The sequence below is a fragment of the Poecilia latipinna genome, unplaced genomic scaffold, assembly GCF_001443285.1.
Source record: "Poecilia latipinna isolate Pla-1442-1.1 unplaced genomic scaffold, P_latipinna-1.0 Scaffold2091, whole genome shotgun sequence".
NCBI classification, from domain to species: domain Eukaryota; kingdom Metazoa; phylum Chordata; class Actinopteri; order Cyprinodontiformes; family Poeciliidae; genus Poecilia; species Poecilia latipinna.
The window spans coordinates 52,603-66,311 of record NW_015114707.1 but is presented as its reverse complement, the minus strand read 5'-3'; the positions used below and the strand labels follow the sequence as shown (position 1 = coordinate 66,311).

Here is a 13,709-nt window from a genome sequence, read left to right as displayed (position 1 = left end):
CCAGGTGGTGTAGAACCGGGTGGTGTAGATCCAGGTGGTGTAGAACCAGGTGGTGTAGAACCGGGTGGTGTAGATCCAGGTGGTGTAGAACCAGGTGGTGTAGATCCGGGTGGTGTCTCTACCCTCCTGGTTCTAGTCAGATCTCCAGCTGCAGCTTCTGGTTTGTCAGTCTGACCTGCTGCAGAAGTCAAAGCCACTAAACGTCTGGATGAGTTCAGTCATTAGACTTTAGTCCTCTGGTCCTGAAATGTTCTGGAGCTGCTAGAAGGACCACTTTGGAACCGAAGGGTCAGGTCAGAGGTCAGGGGTCAACACTGGTCTCTAGTTTCCATCTGTAATAACTGAGTAATAACTGAAGCTGTGTGTTGACTCTAGATTGTTCCTCTTTAGGTCCAAGGATAATAACTTAAGTTTTCTTTATTTTTCTAACACAACGCCTAATAACTGAACTTGTTTTTTTTGCTCTTTGTCTGTTTCTTGCGTCTTCAGTCGCCCTGAAACAGCTACTGGTCCTCAGATCAGCAGCAGAACAACAGAATCGTCTGCAGGGTAAAAATAACCGAGCGGCTCAGACTGTAAATAAAACAAACATCATCAGGATCAGAGAGACGCTCCTCTCCTTCTCTGACGTTCCCTGCTCTCCTGGAGCAGCAGACGGATATTTAGGTCTCATTAACATCACAACGTGAACATCCAAGCAGGAGCAGCAGAAATAAACCAGGAGCAGATAAAGATGTTTACATGTTCTGGATCGGCCTCATCAGCGAGGCGTTCAAGGACCGTCTGCTGTTTGAGTTGGCATCAGGGCGCCACGCTGAGAGGACGGGGTCAGGTCAGGACGCTTCACGTTTCAGAGGAACGTCTGTCAGACGCTGCAGCAGGTTCACCTGAACAAGGATCATCCACTGCAGACACACAGTTATCCAGTTATCCTAGTTTTCAGGTACAGGGACTCAACCTGCCTTTGTAAGGGCCGGGGCCCGTAGCATGTAGATGTTTCTCTGCTTCAGTACATCCGGCTCCAGCGTGTCAGCAGAGCTCAGTGTGCAATGAAGCAGCTTCAGCAGCTGCATCACCACTGAACAATTACATGTGTCATATGACATTTTGAAAATAAATTGGCATTATGGGAACATCAATGTAAAAAAACCTCATTTTTTGCTAAAACTTGGCCCAAGAATGAGGTGTAGCTTATTTCACAAGACTGTGAAATAAGCTACACCTCATTCTACACCACGTCTAAGTGACGGAGCTCCTCTCTAAGTGACGGAGCTCCTTTCTGGTGACGGAGCTCCTTTCTAGTGACGGAGCTCCTTTCTAGTGACGGAGCTCCTTTCTAGTGACGGAGCTCCTTTCTAGTGATGGAGCTCCTTTCTAAGTGACGGAGCTCCTTTCTAAGTGATGGAGCTCCTCTCTGGGTGACGGAGCTCCTTTCTAGTGACGGAGCTCCTTTCTAAGTGATGGAGCTCCTCTCTGGTGACGGAGCTCCTTTCTAGTGACGGAGCTCCTTTCTAAGTGACGGAGCTCCTTTCTAAGTGATGGAGCTCCTCTCTGGTGACGGAGCTCCTCTGCTTCCTGCTCGGATCAGAACCACGCCTCTTTTCCTCACACCGTCTGCAGGAAGTTTCCTTTCTGGATTCTCCAGATCACGGCTGATGCTTTGAGCTGGAGGTTCAGATCATTTTTCTCAACCTTTAAAGTTTTGTGTTCCTCTGAAGGGCAGCAGCATCAGTCAGTCAGACAGAACCAGCAGGAACGTTTGGCCTGAATAAGTCCAACCGGGACAGAAACAGCTGGCAGGGAGAGAGGAATCCTCTGGAAGGACGAGTGAGGAAAGGTTTGATAAACAGTGAATGATGAAACAAACACACCTGGATTCATGTCTCCTTTTCTATTCTGCTTCATTTGGAGTTTCTATCAAAGTTGAGTTAAATCAGCTGGCAGAAAAAAAGTTACTGGTTCAAATCCTGGCAGGTGAAATCAGAGCTGCAAGGAGCTGCAGGTCTGGTTTCACCTGCTTCCTTCAGTAAATCAGCTCTTAGTAACACAGATTTCTGATCAATCAGTGATCTTTAAAAATCCTGACCTGCCAATTTTGATAAAAACTTTTAAGTGACGCGCTCCGGTGTTTTATTGTCACGATACACCTTCAATGTTCCAGTATTATTCTACTGAAGAACAGTTGTGGAACCAGGAAAGCTTGTTCTAACTGCACATAAAGTAAAGCTGCAGTGATTTTCAGACCTGTGCGGCGGTAAATAAGATCAGTTTCACACGTGAATATCGGCCGATTGCAGGATCACCCAACATTATGGAAATCATGATTTCTTAGAGGCTCAAAGGCACCAACAAAAAATCAACAGATATTTATTACTAGGCCAGTTACTCAGTTATTGTGCCGTGAAGTTCACAAATACAGCAAAACGTGCAAACATGTAAAAATGTTTCAGACGTTTGGGTTTTAGAAACGTAGCTTCCTTTGGAGCTTCACAGCAGAAACTTTGTTTCACTGATTATTTCAGGAAGAATAAAACCAATAAACAGAGACAAAGCAGTAAAAAATCAACATTTAATCTACAGTTAGTTAGACAGGCAAACTGGAGATATGATCGTTCCAAACAGGATTTTAGGCACAGGGACGTACATTTAAAAATAGCATATATTATAGCATATATTATTCTATGTAGCATAAAGGCTTTTCAACGCAACAACAGAAGCACTTCATCATCGGCTGTACAAAAATACATCTAAATCTCTCTTTATCTGCACTTGTAGGCGTTGGTGTCGGTGTGGAGACGCTGTATGGATGCTTGTTTTTGTCCTGCTGCAGCCGGATCAGCCAAAGTCGATCCGCGGCCGGTACTCCAGAACCATCGGATACGTCTGAGAGGACCGACATGTTGGAGGAATACAAATAAAAACACATCACAAGAAAACCACTGCTGGAGTTTGTGGTCAGGAAGTCATTTTTTATTTTACTAAAAAGGGAAACATTTAAAATGATTAACACTCATATTCAGAGCTGTAGCGTCATGGATTCGAACCTTTATTGTCCATCGGTGGGGAAACTCAGATGTAACTTCTGCTAAGCAGGATGTTAGCATAGCGTTTTAGCATTAGCTTCCGCTAAGTAACATGTTCATATAGTGCGTTAGCATTAGCTTCCGCTAAGTAACATGGGCGTATAGTGCGTTAGCATTAGCTTCTGCTAAATGCCGCGTTAGCGTAGCGCAGATGATGAGTCTGTGCTGCTGCTGGCAGCTCCAGGCTGTCAGCGACACACAGCGGCTGCACCGTCCTTCTGCGTTCTGGTGCGTCATTCCTCCCAGGAAACAGAACCAAGTCTGATCCGGGTCTGAACCGGGTCTCACTGAGCCTCTGGGTTTCTGACTCTCATTCTCCATAAACCTCAGAGTCCAGAGATTCGATAACAGATCCTCACCGTCTCAGACCTGGAGAACCTTAAGGCTGGTTTTACCAAGTCCAGAATTGGGATAAAAGAAGGCTGAACACTGGACCACCTTCTGGTTCTGGTTTTAGTTTAAGGGAGTGAAAAGTTGTGCAAGCAGATATTTGAACTTTTCTCATGTTTTCCCTCCATTAGGTTGAAACTGATTGTTTCTCAGCTCTGCCGTCCAGGTTTATTTAGTCATTTGAAGGGGTGTGAAAACTTTTCAGATATTAAATATTGCTTCCCAATCTTCAACAGAGAGCTTTGACTGCAGCTAACGATACATCATACTGGATGATGTTTATGAAAATCTGCAGCAGCATTTTCTCGTAAAACAACGATGAGCCCTGATTGGATCTGACTGAAATGGTTTTTTAATAAATTTTACAGATTTTCCATGAAGTTTCTGCTCTAATGTTCCTTTTAACGTTACAATCAGATTAATTTAGGCAGAAATAATCCGATCTTCTCATCTCTGTCACTTTCCTTACATTACCTGCAGCATCAAACCGGAGCTAAAAATAACGACCTGCTAATGTTGATGACTCAGCGTTTGGGACGTAAATAAGTCTGAAGTCTGGTTCTGGTTCTGCATCAGGGAGCCGGGCAGACGCCGCTCAGGGAAGCTCCTGGCTTTTCCCTCATGAATTCAAATTATTTCATCATATTTACTCTAATCAGCCAAACTAAACCCTGATCCACTGGGCCAGTGAGGACTGGGCTTCTTGTTCTGGCAGAACCGGGTCAAACACAGAACATGTTCCTTCAAAGGGATAATTATTGATTTCTCTTTATCCTGTATTGATTCCAGAAACAAAGAAAGGAACCAGGTTAAACTACTGAATTTATTTAGGGTTGTTCTGACTGAGAAGCTGAAACTAAACCTGTAAGAACACAGGAAGTCCATCCAGTCTCACCTTTACTGTACGAATCACTGACACCATCCAGATCCTCACTTCGGATCAGGAGAGTTTTTTTCACAGACTTGCTGAGTTAATCAGCCGTTTATTTCCAGTTACTCACACATTTTCTATGGAGCTCATCTGAAATACGTACTTGATACGCTGTTGGCTGGTGGTTACAAAGCAGCCAATCCAGGAGCGCCATTTATTTTCCTTGACGCTGATTGGCTGAACCTCTAACAGTGGAGAAAAGGTGGATGGTTTCTACAGAGGACATTAATGCATATAGAGATATATTTGGTGTTTGATCTATAAAGATCATTATTATTAGTGTTTTTAGAGTTTTTTAGAGCACATAGAAACAGCAGTAGTGGTTTTCTTCTGTCGCCCCCTGCTGGTCCAGGAGGACTGGATGCTGCAATTCAATAACTTAATGCTCCTTTACATTAATATGAATAATTAACTGAGCTTCATGTCTGTTTCAGAACCAGGATGAATGTCTGATTGGGATTTAAATGACTTTTTTCTGGTAAAGTTCTTCTAAACGACATTTGTTGTAAATTAGAGCTGAAAATGATTTTATATGTCCACAGGAAGCTGTTGGAAGGAACCACAGGAAGTATCCCTGTGGTTCCTGACATGTTTCCAGTTTTCACATGGTTACATCATCACACACCCCCAGCATTTTAACCTTTACTGAGGTCCAGTCAGGTCGGTCAGAGTCCAAACTGGATCATCCTGGAACCAGTTGACTGAATAATCAGGTGGAACATCTTTCTCTGGATCTGAGGAAGGGATCCATTAGTGGGAGTTATGCAACATCCATGAGGTTAAAGGTCACAGCTGGAGCTGATGGGCCTGGATTTATTCCCCCTGACCCGGGATCTGCTGCCCCCTGCAGGCACAGCTGTCTGCACGCCGTAGTTACCCTCAACCTGCAGCCCACGTCTCTAACAGGCTTCATTCATGACGCAGACCTGTGCAAAAGTTTTAAACCAGGTCCTTCCAGGCACAAAGCTTTTATCTAACTTGGATCTGATCCAGAGTTGAATCAGCTTCATTTTTAGCTCATTTTAAGGCCCTGAAGCTGACAGATACTTTGATTTCAGAGTAATATAGACGGTCCTGCTGACACACAGTTACTTGTTATTATTATTCTCAGAGGAGGGAGGAGTAAACAAAAATATACTCAAATTAGAGTAAAACAGCTTAACAGATTTTTACCCAAGTAAAACGTAACCATCTATAATACATAACTGATCAAATTATCAATCATTTAATATTTAAAAATTACATCATCAAAATATAAAGTTCGGTGGAAATGTTGGTATTTTAAAGACCAAAATTATAATAATTCATATAAGTAACAAAAAATCAGGGGGAAAAAAAATTTCCAAATCAGTTTCTTTCAATATAAAACTTATGAAACTTGTAGAAAAACTGCAGGTGTGTGTCTGTGTCTGGTGAAGTTTTGGTTAAAACATGTTTGTTTTTCATTTAGTGGGTAGAAAATCTGAATTTTACTTCAGTAAATCCATAATGCTAATAATATTTTTCAAAAAAGTTACTTAAATTAACTGAGTAAGTGTAACGACCATACAGATTTGGTAGTTTCTGGTTGTTCTTATGTTTTGCTCCTGTGAGAAAACTAAAACTACTCCTTTATGATAAATGTTCTACAGGTTTCTGCTGCAGATCTGGACTTTCTAGCAGCAGCTGTAATATCTGTAGTATGACTGAACTTACAGTCAGAATCAAACTGTAGTTCCTGCTAAAACAGAGAAGTCAGTCAGTCTGTTCATGCTCCACTCAAACACAAACCCACAACCATCCGGTAACTTCCACCTGCATCCACAAGCCTTCACTTAACTCAGACCAAATGAAGTGAACTCAGATCAAAATCCTGCAGCCTCCGGCTCCACGCTGCACAGATAAACGCCTTCCTGATAATTAGTGTGTTTGCACGTGCATGCAGACGCAGTTAGCTGAACAGGAAGTGAAGGAGACTGGCTTACGTTCTCTCCATGCAGCCGCCACCGGGTCATGTAGATGAACTCCAGGGTGTGATCTCGGCCCATGATTTCTCCGTTGCAGAGCACATCCAGCTGGAAGAACAGAGATCAGTGAGAGTCTGAGTCAAAGGCCGGCTGGAGGGTTAATCACGACAAAGATGAGGAGAGGGGAAGTTTGTTGAGGTCATGAGTGGGAGGCTGCTCTGAATATGTTAACGAGTGAGGGTGTCTGGTTTCTGATCAGTCAGCAGGAAGGAGCCGTTTTATCCTGGAAATAATGACTCACATCAAACTTACATTTAAATATTACTGGTTTTTAAATATTACTTTTAGTTTCCAGGGTTTCCAGGTTACTTATAGAAGCTCAAAGCATTCTTAAGCACTTACAGGCTAGCATCTGGGACTGCGCTGGAACATGAGGTAACCTGTTACTTTTCTGGACCTTAAAGTTTCACAGGTTACAGTTAATGTAACCTGTGAAACCCAGAAAGTTACTCTAAGTTTCAGGAAAATAGACTTGGAACCGTCCAGGAAGTATTCAGAGACGGTTCACCAGCTTCTAGCTGCATGGTCCCTGAATGCACCATGGAAGCTGCTGAAAATACGCAAAAAACAGAAAACTGGCCTGAACCTGATTGTTCTTAAACTGTTTTAAACTCGTTTGAAACAACAAACTTACAACAAACTTACAAACACCCAAAACTTTCTGCACTACAATGTCCACATTTCAGATTCTTAATCTTTCTTTTCCTTTCAGGTGATTTAATGAGGCTTAAACAAGGTGCAGAAGAAGAAACCTGGAGCTGACCTCATAAGAGCTCGGCAGCTTGAGTTTAAGACTGAGGAACTTCTTGATGGTTCCCACGGTAACCCTGCTGGAGCAGCGGATGAACCTCTTCATCAGGTCCTGGTTGGCAAGAGCAGAGCGGTGAGTTAGAGGTCCGTCAGGTTAAAGGTCAGGCGTTCCGGCGTGAGGCTCACCGTCACGCTGCTCTCCCCGGACTGACCCGCGTTGTGCAGGCAGTCCAGGCAGATGGCGATCTGAGGGTCGCTCCTGTGGTAGTCTCCATCTTCACCGCCCTCACCATCATCATCGGCGCCCCCAGCGGCGCCGCCGTCAGCAAGACACCGCAGGCTCTCTGGACACAAAGACGGGTCAGGGTGAGGATGAGGAGGAGCTCTGCTTCGTCAGGGAAACGGAGCCGGCTTACCCTGGCCGTTCTCCTTCGGCTGGTTCTTCTTCCAGAACTCCAGTTCCTGCTGTTCCTCTTCTGGCTCACAGCAACGAAACAAACATTTACAGGAAAACATCAGACAAAACGCCTCAAGGGATAAAAATAGAGAAAGCATCTGACAGAAATACCAAAATAAAAAAGACTTTCAGATCTTTTTATAGCTTTAGCAATTTTAGTTTCAGTTCAACCAGCAGCAGCAGAAGAAAGTCGACATGTTGCCTAAATTATCCTCAGTCAGAAACGGGAAGCTCAGAGGAGAAACTCCTGCTCCGTTTATCTCAGGATTAAGTCTGAATTTCTACAGAAGACGATGGATGAAGGACTTCAGGGACGATGTCCTCCAGACATGAGACAGTGGATGGACTTCGTCTGGTGAGTTTCTCTGATCAGAACTGATAGTGTAATAGTTCATGAATCTCTAACTTCCTCATCTAGTCCTGTTATCCCAAACAAACTGCAGAGACTCACTTTCTCTGAGTCCAGGCACCAGCTTGAAGATGATCTCCTCCAGGGTGTTGTCCAGCCTGAGACCAGAGGGACAAACGTTACAGAACCAGGTCCGGCAGAAAGAACAGAGGAATACCGGGTCAGAGGAGAACCCCACCTCAGCATCTCCAGGGGGTTGGTCTCATGGACCTGGATGCCACATTTAGGACAGTCGTTGCTCTCCTCAAAGTGCTGCACGATGCAGCTCTTACAGACTGCAAGACACAACGGTTCACACAGGGTCAGAAGAATCAGCAGCAGCTGAGATCAGCTTAGATACGACGTCCAATCACATGGCGCCACGTCTCTGACATACAGGACAAACCCGGAGCTGTGAGGTTTACTGGCAAAAAGGCCAAAAAGGCAGCTTTAACAACCCACCACCTTTAAAAGGTCCTAGTCAAAGACCAGTCATTACGGTTCCAACTTGAAAATACATCCTCAAACCTCTAATGAACAGATGAAGGATCACAAGTTACTCAACAATTTCATGTGATCCAGACTTTCCTAAAGTCTCAAACTTCAGAAATGTGGTTTAGATAAATCTATGTATAACTTTAAGGAACTATTCTCCTCCCTACTTCAGCTGCCAGCTGGGTTCTGACTTTATGAACCATAAACATGTGACCTGAGGGAACAGGAAGCTGAAGCTGAGGGAACAGGATGTTTACTCACAGGTGTGCAGGCACTCGGTGACCGTGGTCGGTTTGATCAGGTAACCTCGGCACAGGTAGCAGGTGATGAAATGGTTGAAGTCTTTTACCAAGTGCTTCCGTCCCGTGGCGGCCATATTTGTAGTTTTCTGTGTGTCTGGAATCTCCCCCGAGCGTTATGAGACTCGGAGGTCCATTCACAGCAGCAGAGTCAGAAATGAAAGCGCAGCGAGCGTAACGAGCGGCAGAGCGGGTCGAAGGTCCTACTGTATGAAGTCCTGCTCCATAATGAGCCTGAAGTTCAGCAAACAGCACAATCCACTCAGACGTTAGTCCATCGTCACCAAACCACCCAGAAAATTCCTCTGGCGTCTCTGTCCTTCACTCAGACACATTCCACAGATCCTCAGCGGGGAAAACGACGACTCGGCAAGCTTCACCTCCCAGCCAGGAGGCCATTTGTAATCCGTCAGGGGTCAGAGGTGAGCTAATGAGGAGATGATGCTGCTGACCTTTAACCTCTCACTGATCTCACCTGAGGAGACGAAAACAGACGTTTAGAAAACAGGAAATCAAATCCAAATAAAGTCGGGAATGTTGACCCGTTTCCCATCTGATGAGTCATCAGTTCAACCAGCTGCAAATTCGGATTAATATTTAAATATTCAAATGATGTCTATAAAGACAAATAAACATCTATCAATCATTCTGATGAATAATTCATTAATTGGACAAAAATGCAGATTTTTCCTTTACAGAATTTGTACAAAGTTTTTTGAAATATTAAATGCAAAATATGTTGCATTAAAGTATTGTTTCAGTTTTGACCTAATTACTTACTGTGCTGTTCTTCTCAAGTTAACGATTAATCAATTACTAAATTAGTTGACAATAATTTCAATAATTGATTAATCCAATTAATCGTTTCAGGCGTAATGTATTTCAGTTAGAAATGAAAAATATCCAGACAATAAAATTATGTTTGTTATATTCAAAGTTCTCCACTTTATCAAAAATAAAGAAAAATAAAGTTTATTTATGGAAGTAGCAGGATTACTGCGCGACTCCCCAGTTCATCCCCACTTTGATGAATTAAAGGAAGTTTTGGATTTTTAAAAACATTCTGGATTCTGCTGAGCGTCCCAGCTGCAGACACACACACACACACACACACACACACACACACACACACACACACACACACACACACACACACACACCTTAAAACGGGTCGTGACCCGTTCATCTGGACCAGACGGTTCTGTTGCACCTAACTGCCAGTGAATGCGGCAGTTGAAACCCGTCTAACAGCTCTGAATCGTCTGCTGACTTTATTTACCTCGTCCTGGAGAATCATCTCCGTTTCTGCTCTGATCTTTGCTGTAAATTAAAGTGAAGAGCAATTAATGTCAGGGACTGAAGGAGTTTCACCACAGACTGATTTATTCCACGAGTCCAGCCTGAGTCTAAATCATAGGAAGAGACAAGAAAAAGATCCAGAGCCAAAGGAAGTGGAGCTGCAGACAGAATGAGTCTGACTGGGAATCTGCTGGAAAAACTCAAATATGAAGGATAAATATTGATTTTGACAAATTTACAAAATTCTCCAGGTGGATAAAAACTGGATTTCAGTGACAGGAAGAAGAAACTCATCTCGTCTGACTGCAGAGCAGAAACAGAGTTCAAAGTTCAAACGGCTCACAGGAAGCTGGACATATGCAGAAACGTTTTGATTTCATCTCCATATGAATACTTTATGATTAAAAACGTTGGTGTGTTTGCAGTTTTTGTTCAAATCAGGCCAGATCAACCCAGACTCCCATCACTCCCAGTCCGTTCCACCCAGACTGGTTCTGTAACCCGTAGGATCCCCAACAGGAAGCAGACACATTCAGGTTTGATTTGGTTCTCACACTCATCCTCCAACATGGTTTGATATGGTTGATCATTTTTACACACAAGCTGCTTGTTTAGCTGTTTTTGTTTTTAATGTGGGATTCAGACAGCAGTGCTTTGGGCTCTCAGCCTTTTACATTACTCAGCAGATTCTTCTTTCTTATAAGAATCCATCATGGCTGCCACCAAAGAAGCTTTAATCTGCAGGATGAAGTAAGTTTTGGTGATAATATTTTGCAGTATTAACGTTGTAACAGTAAAAGTGACAATAAAAACGACTTATTTTTTAGGTAGCTGCATGACTGTAACTGGAAGATGAAATGCATTGTGGACCTTTTAGGTTCCTTCCTGTAAACTCCTAGAGGCTCCATGGCAACACGCTCATCCTGGTTGGGATTAACGGAGCTGCTAATCTGGAGACTGGAGAAATATGACCAGAACCAGAACTGAGACCATCTACTGGTTAACAAACAGGAGTTTGACCTCATGGATGATTTAATTATTTAAAAATCGTCACAGTTTCATTTTAATGAAGTGAATCTAATTGGTTTCTTGTTAACTACAGCAACATAAAAGCCCAAAGTTTCGGAACCGAACCGCTCAGAAACTTTTCACCTGTTCATTGATGACGTCAGCCTGTGTCATGGTGAAACTGTCCAATCAGGAGCGTTCTGGGTCAGAGTACCTCAGCATATCTGAGCCTCCGGTACCGTCAGGTCAGATTGAAGCGGAGTCCTACTTTCCTGTCAGGTGCAGCTGCCGTGCGCGCGCGGCCGCTGCGTGTCGCTCAGGTGTGTGTGCGCGCGCGGCGCTGGTCCTCCCGCAGAGCTGGATCCAGCCAGTTTGACTCTGCTGCTACCAGAAACTACCCTGAATCCTTTCTCCAGCCCAGAATCCTCCTCGGTGTCCGTCACAAATAACCAGCGGCGCGCGCGCGTGCGCCTGCCTGCTCCTTCGTGCATGCACGCACGCGGAGTGGAACTGCTTATCTCATCGTTCAGGCGCGTCACGTTCTACGTCATCTGTGTCAAAACAACATCAGCAGGCGCCGCGCTGCGCCGTGACACACATGCGACACGTGCACGCGCCCCGCTGACCCTTTGCTGGATCCGCCGCCGCCGTACACGCGCGCAGATTCGCGCGCGCCGCTCGTATACGGACGGTAAAAGTTACGGAGGATGACGTCACAGCCTTTAAACGGAACCAAGCAGCTCGATTTGCGTGAACGCATCGCGATCCCGCATGTGCGCGTGCGCGACAACGCACTTTGCGTTTCGGTGGGCATGGTGGTGGGGGCAGACGAAGAGGAGGAGGAGGAAGAGGAGGAGGTCCAGCCTGCCAGGCAGCGTCAAAGTTTTGTCCAGAACGCGGCGACGTCAGAGGATGAATAAGATGAGAAATAATCAGGAAATAAAAACACGCGGCTCACCTCCACCGGGACGTCCACCATGGCGCCGCCTGCGCGTCCCGCTCACTTCAGCCCGGCCCGTGTGCGCCGTGGGAGGACAGAACACGGAACTGGTCGGCTCGGTTCTGCCCCAGTCCGCCCAGCAGTCAGTCAGTCAGGCAGGCAGGCAGGCAGAGAGCAGCGGTGGGCGGGGAGCCACCAGGCAGGCAGGCAGGCAGGGCGAGGAAACTGAAAGCGATTGTGTAACAGTGACTATCGGCCACAACACACACACACACACACACACACACACACACAGAGCTGTATCTGCCGTGAGGAGATGAAGCGCAGCTCATCTTCCTCTCGGTCAGGTTGGTGATGCTGCAGTTTGTTTTATTCTGATGTTGAATTCATCCAAATCAAAGATCGTCTAATAAACAGAAAACCATTAAAGATCTGATATTATTATTTATTCTAACTTCTTTATAAATATTCCTCCCTCTTCCTTCTAACTTCATCCAGCCTGGAACCGGATCAGGAATCCTGTGGATTGGATTTCAGCACCGGGTTTATGAAGTTCTCCACATGGAGCATTAAATCAGACTGAGGAGTGAACGCCGGTCTATTTGGTGCTTCGTTTACTGTGGAACCATCACTCACGTTGTTAACGGGTCAAACAAAGTAAAACTTTTACAGAATAAGACTCTCTCTGCAGCTCCTCCAGAGTCGCCATGAGCCTCTTGTCTGCGCTCCTTGCTGATGGTTTTGGTGAGCGGACATGTTTTGTGCTCTCTGAGTTAGTTTGTCCAGATCATAATCATTCCTCCAGAACTTCCTCGCCTCTGTAGGTCACTGAGTCATCATCCTGATCCTCTTCTGCCTCCACATCTTTCCAAGCATCCTAGTTGCTCTCAGCACCATGATTCCTTATTGCATCCTGCTTCCTCAGATCTGCACCGCTGCTCCTTCTGACCTCCATGTGACCTGAGGTCTTCCAGCAGGGCCTTCTCTGCCTCCTCCCACCTGAGCTTACCTTGACCTTACCTGCATGGACAGGTTCTTGTGCCTGTGAGTCATCAATGAAAAGTTTTTGCCTTTAAAACTTTGTGTAAATAATGAGACGTCTGGATGAAATGAGTTCAGGATTGCATCTGGTCTGAAATGTCTCAGCTCACACTGCTCTCATTCTGGTGTCAGCCTCCTGGGTCGGTCAGAATAAAGCCTCTGGCTCCACGACTCCACAGAACCAGGAGGTGTTTGCTGCTCTCCTGGCCCAGAACCGACTCTTCAAGAGGGAACAACTGGAGGGAAAACAGTCTTCAGTGACATCACTCTGTGGGATGTGACCCCTTGTTAGGGGGAGGTGGAATGTGTTGCCATGGTAACCACGGTCCTACTGTGGGAACTGTAAAACATCCACGATGTTTAGTTTCTGTGATAAGTCGAGATGTGAAACGATGATCAACTGGCAACAACAAAAGGACAACAGTTGATCTTCATGTGAGTCTGAATGAGGAGAAAAGCTGGAAGTTTGAATCCAGACAGGATGTAAGGAGGGAGAGGACACATGGACAGAGACATGGACAGAGAGACATGGACAGAGAGACATGGACAGAGAGACATGGACAGAGACATGGACAGAGACACGGACAGAGAGACACAGATAGAGAGACATGGACAGAGAGAC

The 13,709-nt window shown here is 45.1% G+C and overlaps 1 protein-coding gene across 3 annotated transcripts; it reads right to left on the bottom strand.

Annotated features, from left to right (window-relative positions):
• Positions 1–2,552: 2,552 nt before the first annotated feature.
• On the bottom strand, positions 2,553–12,331 carry LOC106936175 (polycomb group RING finger protein 5-A). Of its 3 annotated transcripts, XM_015017016.1 has the most exons (9): positions 12,065–12,320; positions 8,762–9,274; positions 8,205–8,301; positions 8,069–8,124; positions 7,577–7,636; positions 7,347–7,504; positions 7,174–7,272; positions 6,369–6,458; positions 2,553–2,883 (listed from the first exon to the last, which is right to left on the bottom strand). In XM_015017016.1, the coding sequence occupies exons 2-9, from the start codon at positions 8,874–8,876 to the stop codon at positions 2,836–2,838; spliced, it is 723 nt and encodes a 240-aa protein (XP_014872502.1). In that variant the 5' UTR covers positions 8,877–9,274; positions 12,065–12,320; the 3' UTR covers positions 2,553–2,835. The 3 variants fall into 3 exon arrangements, with proteins under 3 accessions (XP_014872502.1, XP_014872500.1, XP_014872501.1); XM_015017014.1 differs by lacking the exon at positions 2,553–2,883 and having other exon boundaries at positions 5,855–6,458; positions 12,065–12,331; XM_015017015.1 differs by lacking the exons at positions 2,553–2,883; positions 12,065–12,320 and adding an exon at positions 11,251–11,498 and having other exon boundaries at positions 5,855–6,458.
• Between the last annotated feature and the right edge of the window lie 1,378 nt (positions 12,332–13,709).

What these genes read in the sequence shown, in the direction of transcription:
- LOC106936175 (XM_015017014.1), bottom strand. Translation starts at nt 8,876, where the DNA reads ATGGCCGCCACGGGACGGAAGCACTTGGTAAAAGACTTCAACCATTTC. An exon ending in CACCGAGTGCCTGCACACCT is followed by an intron (nt 8,302 to 8,761) that starts GTGAGTAAACAT and finishes TGTGTCTTGCAG; the next exon opens with TCTGTAAGAGCTGCATCGTG. An exon ending in GGTGCCTGGACTCAGAGAAA is followed by an intron (nt 7,637 to 8,068) that starts GTGAGTCTCTGC and finishes GCTGTGAGCCAG; the next exon opens with AAGAGGAACAGCAGGAACTG.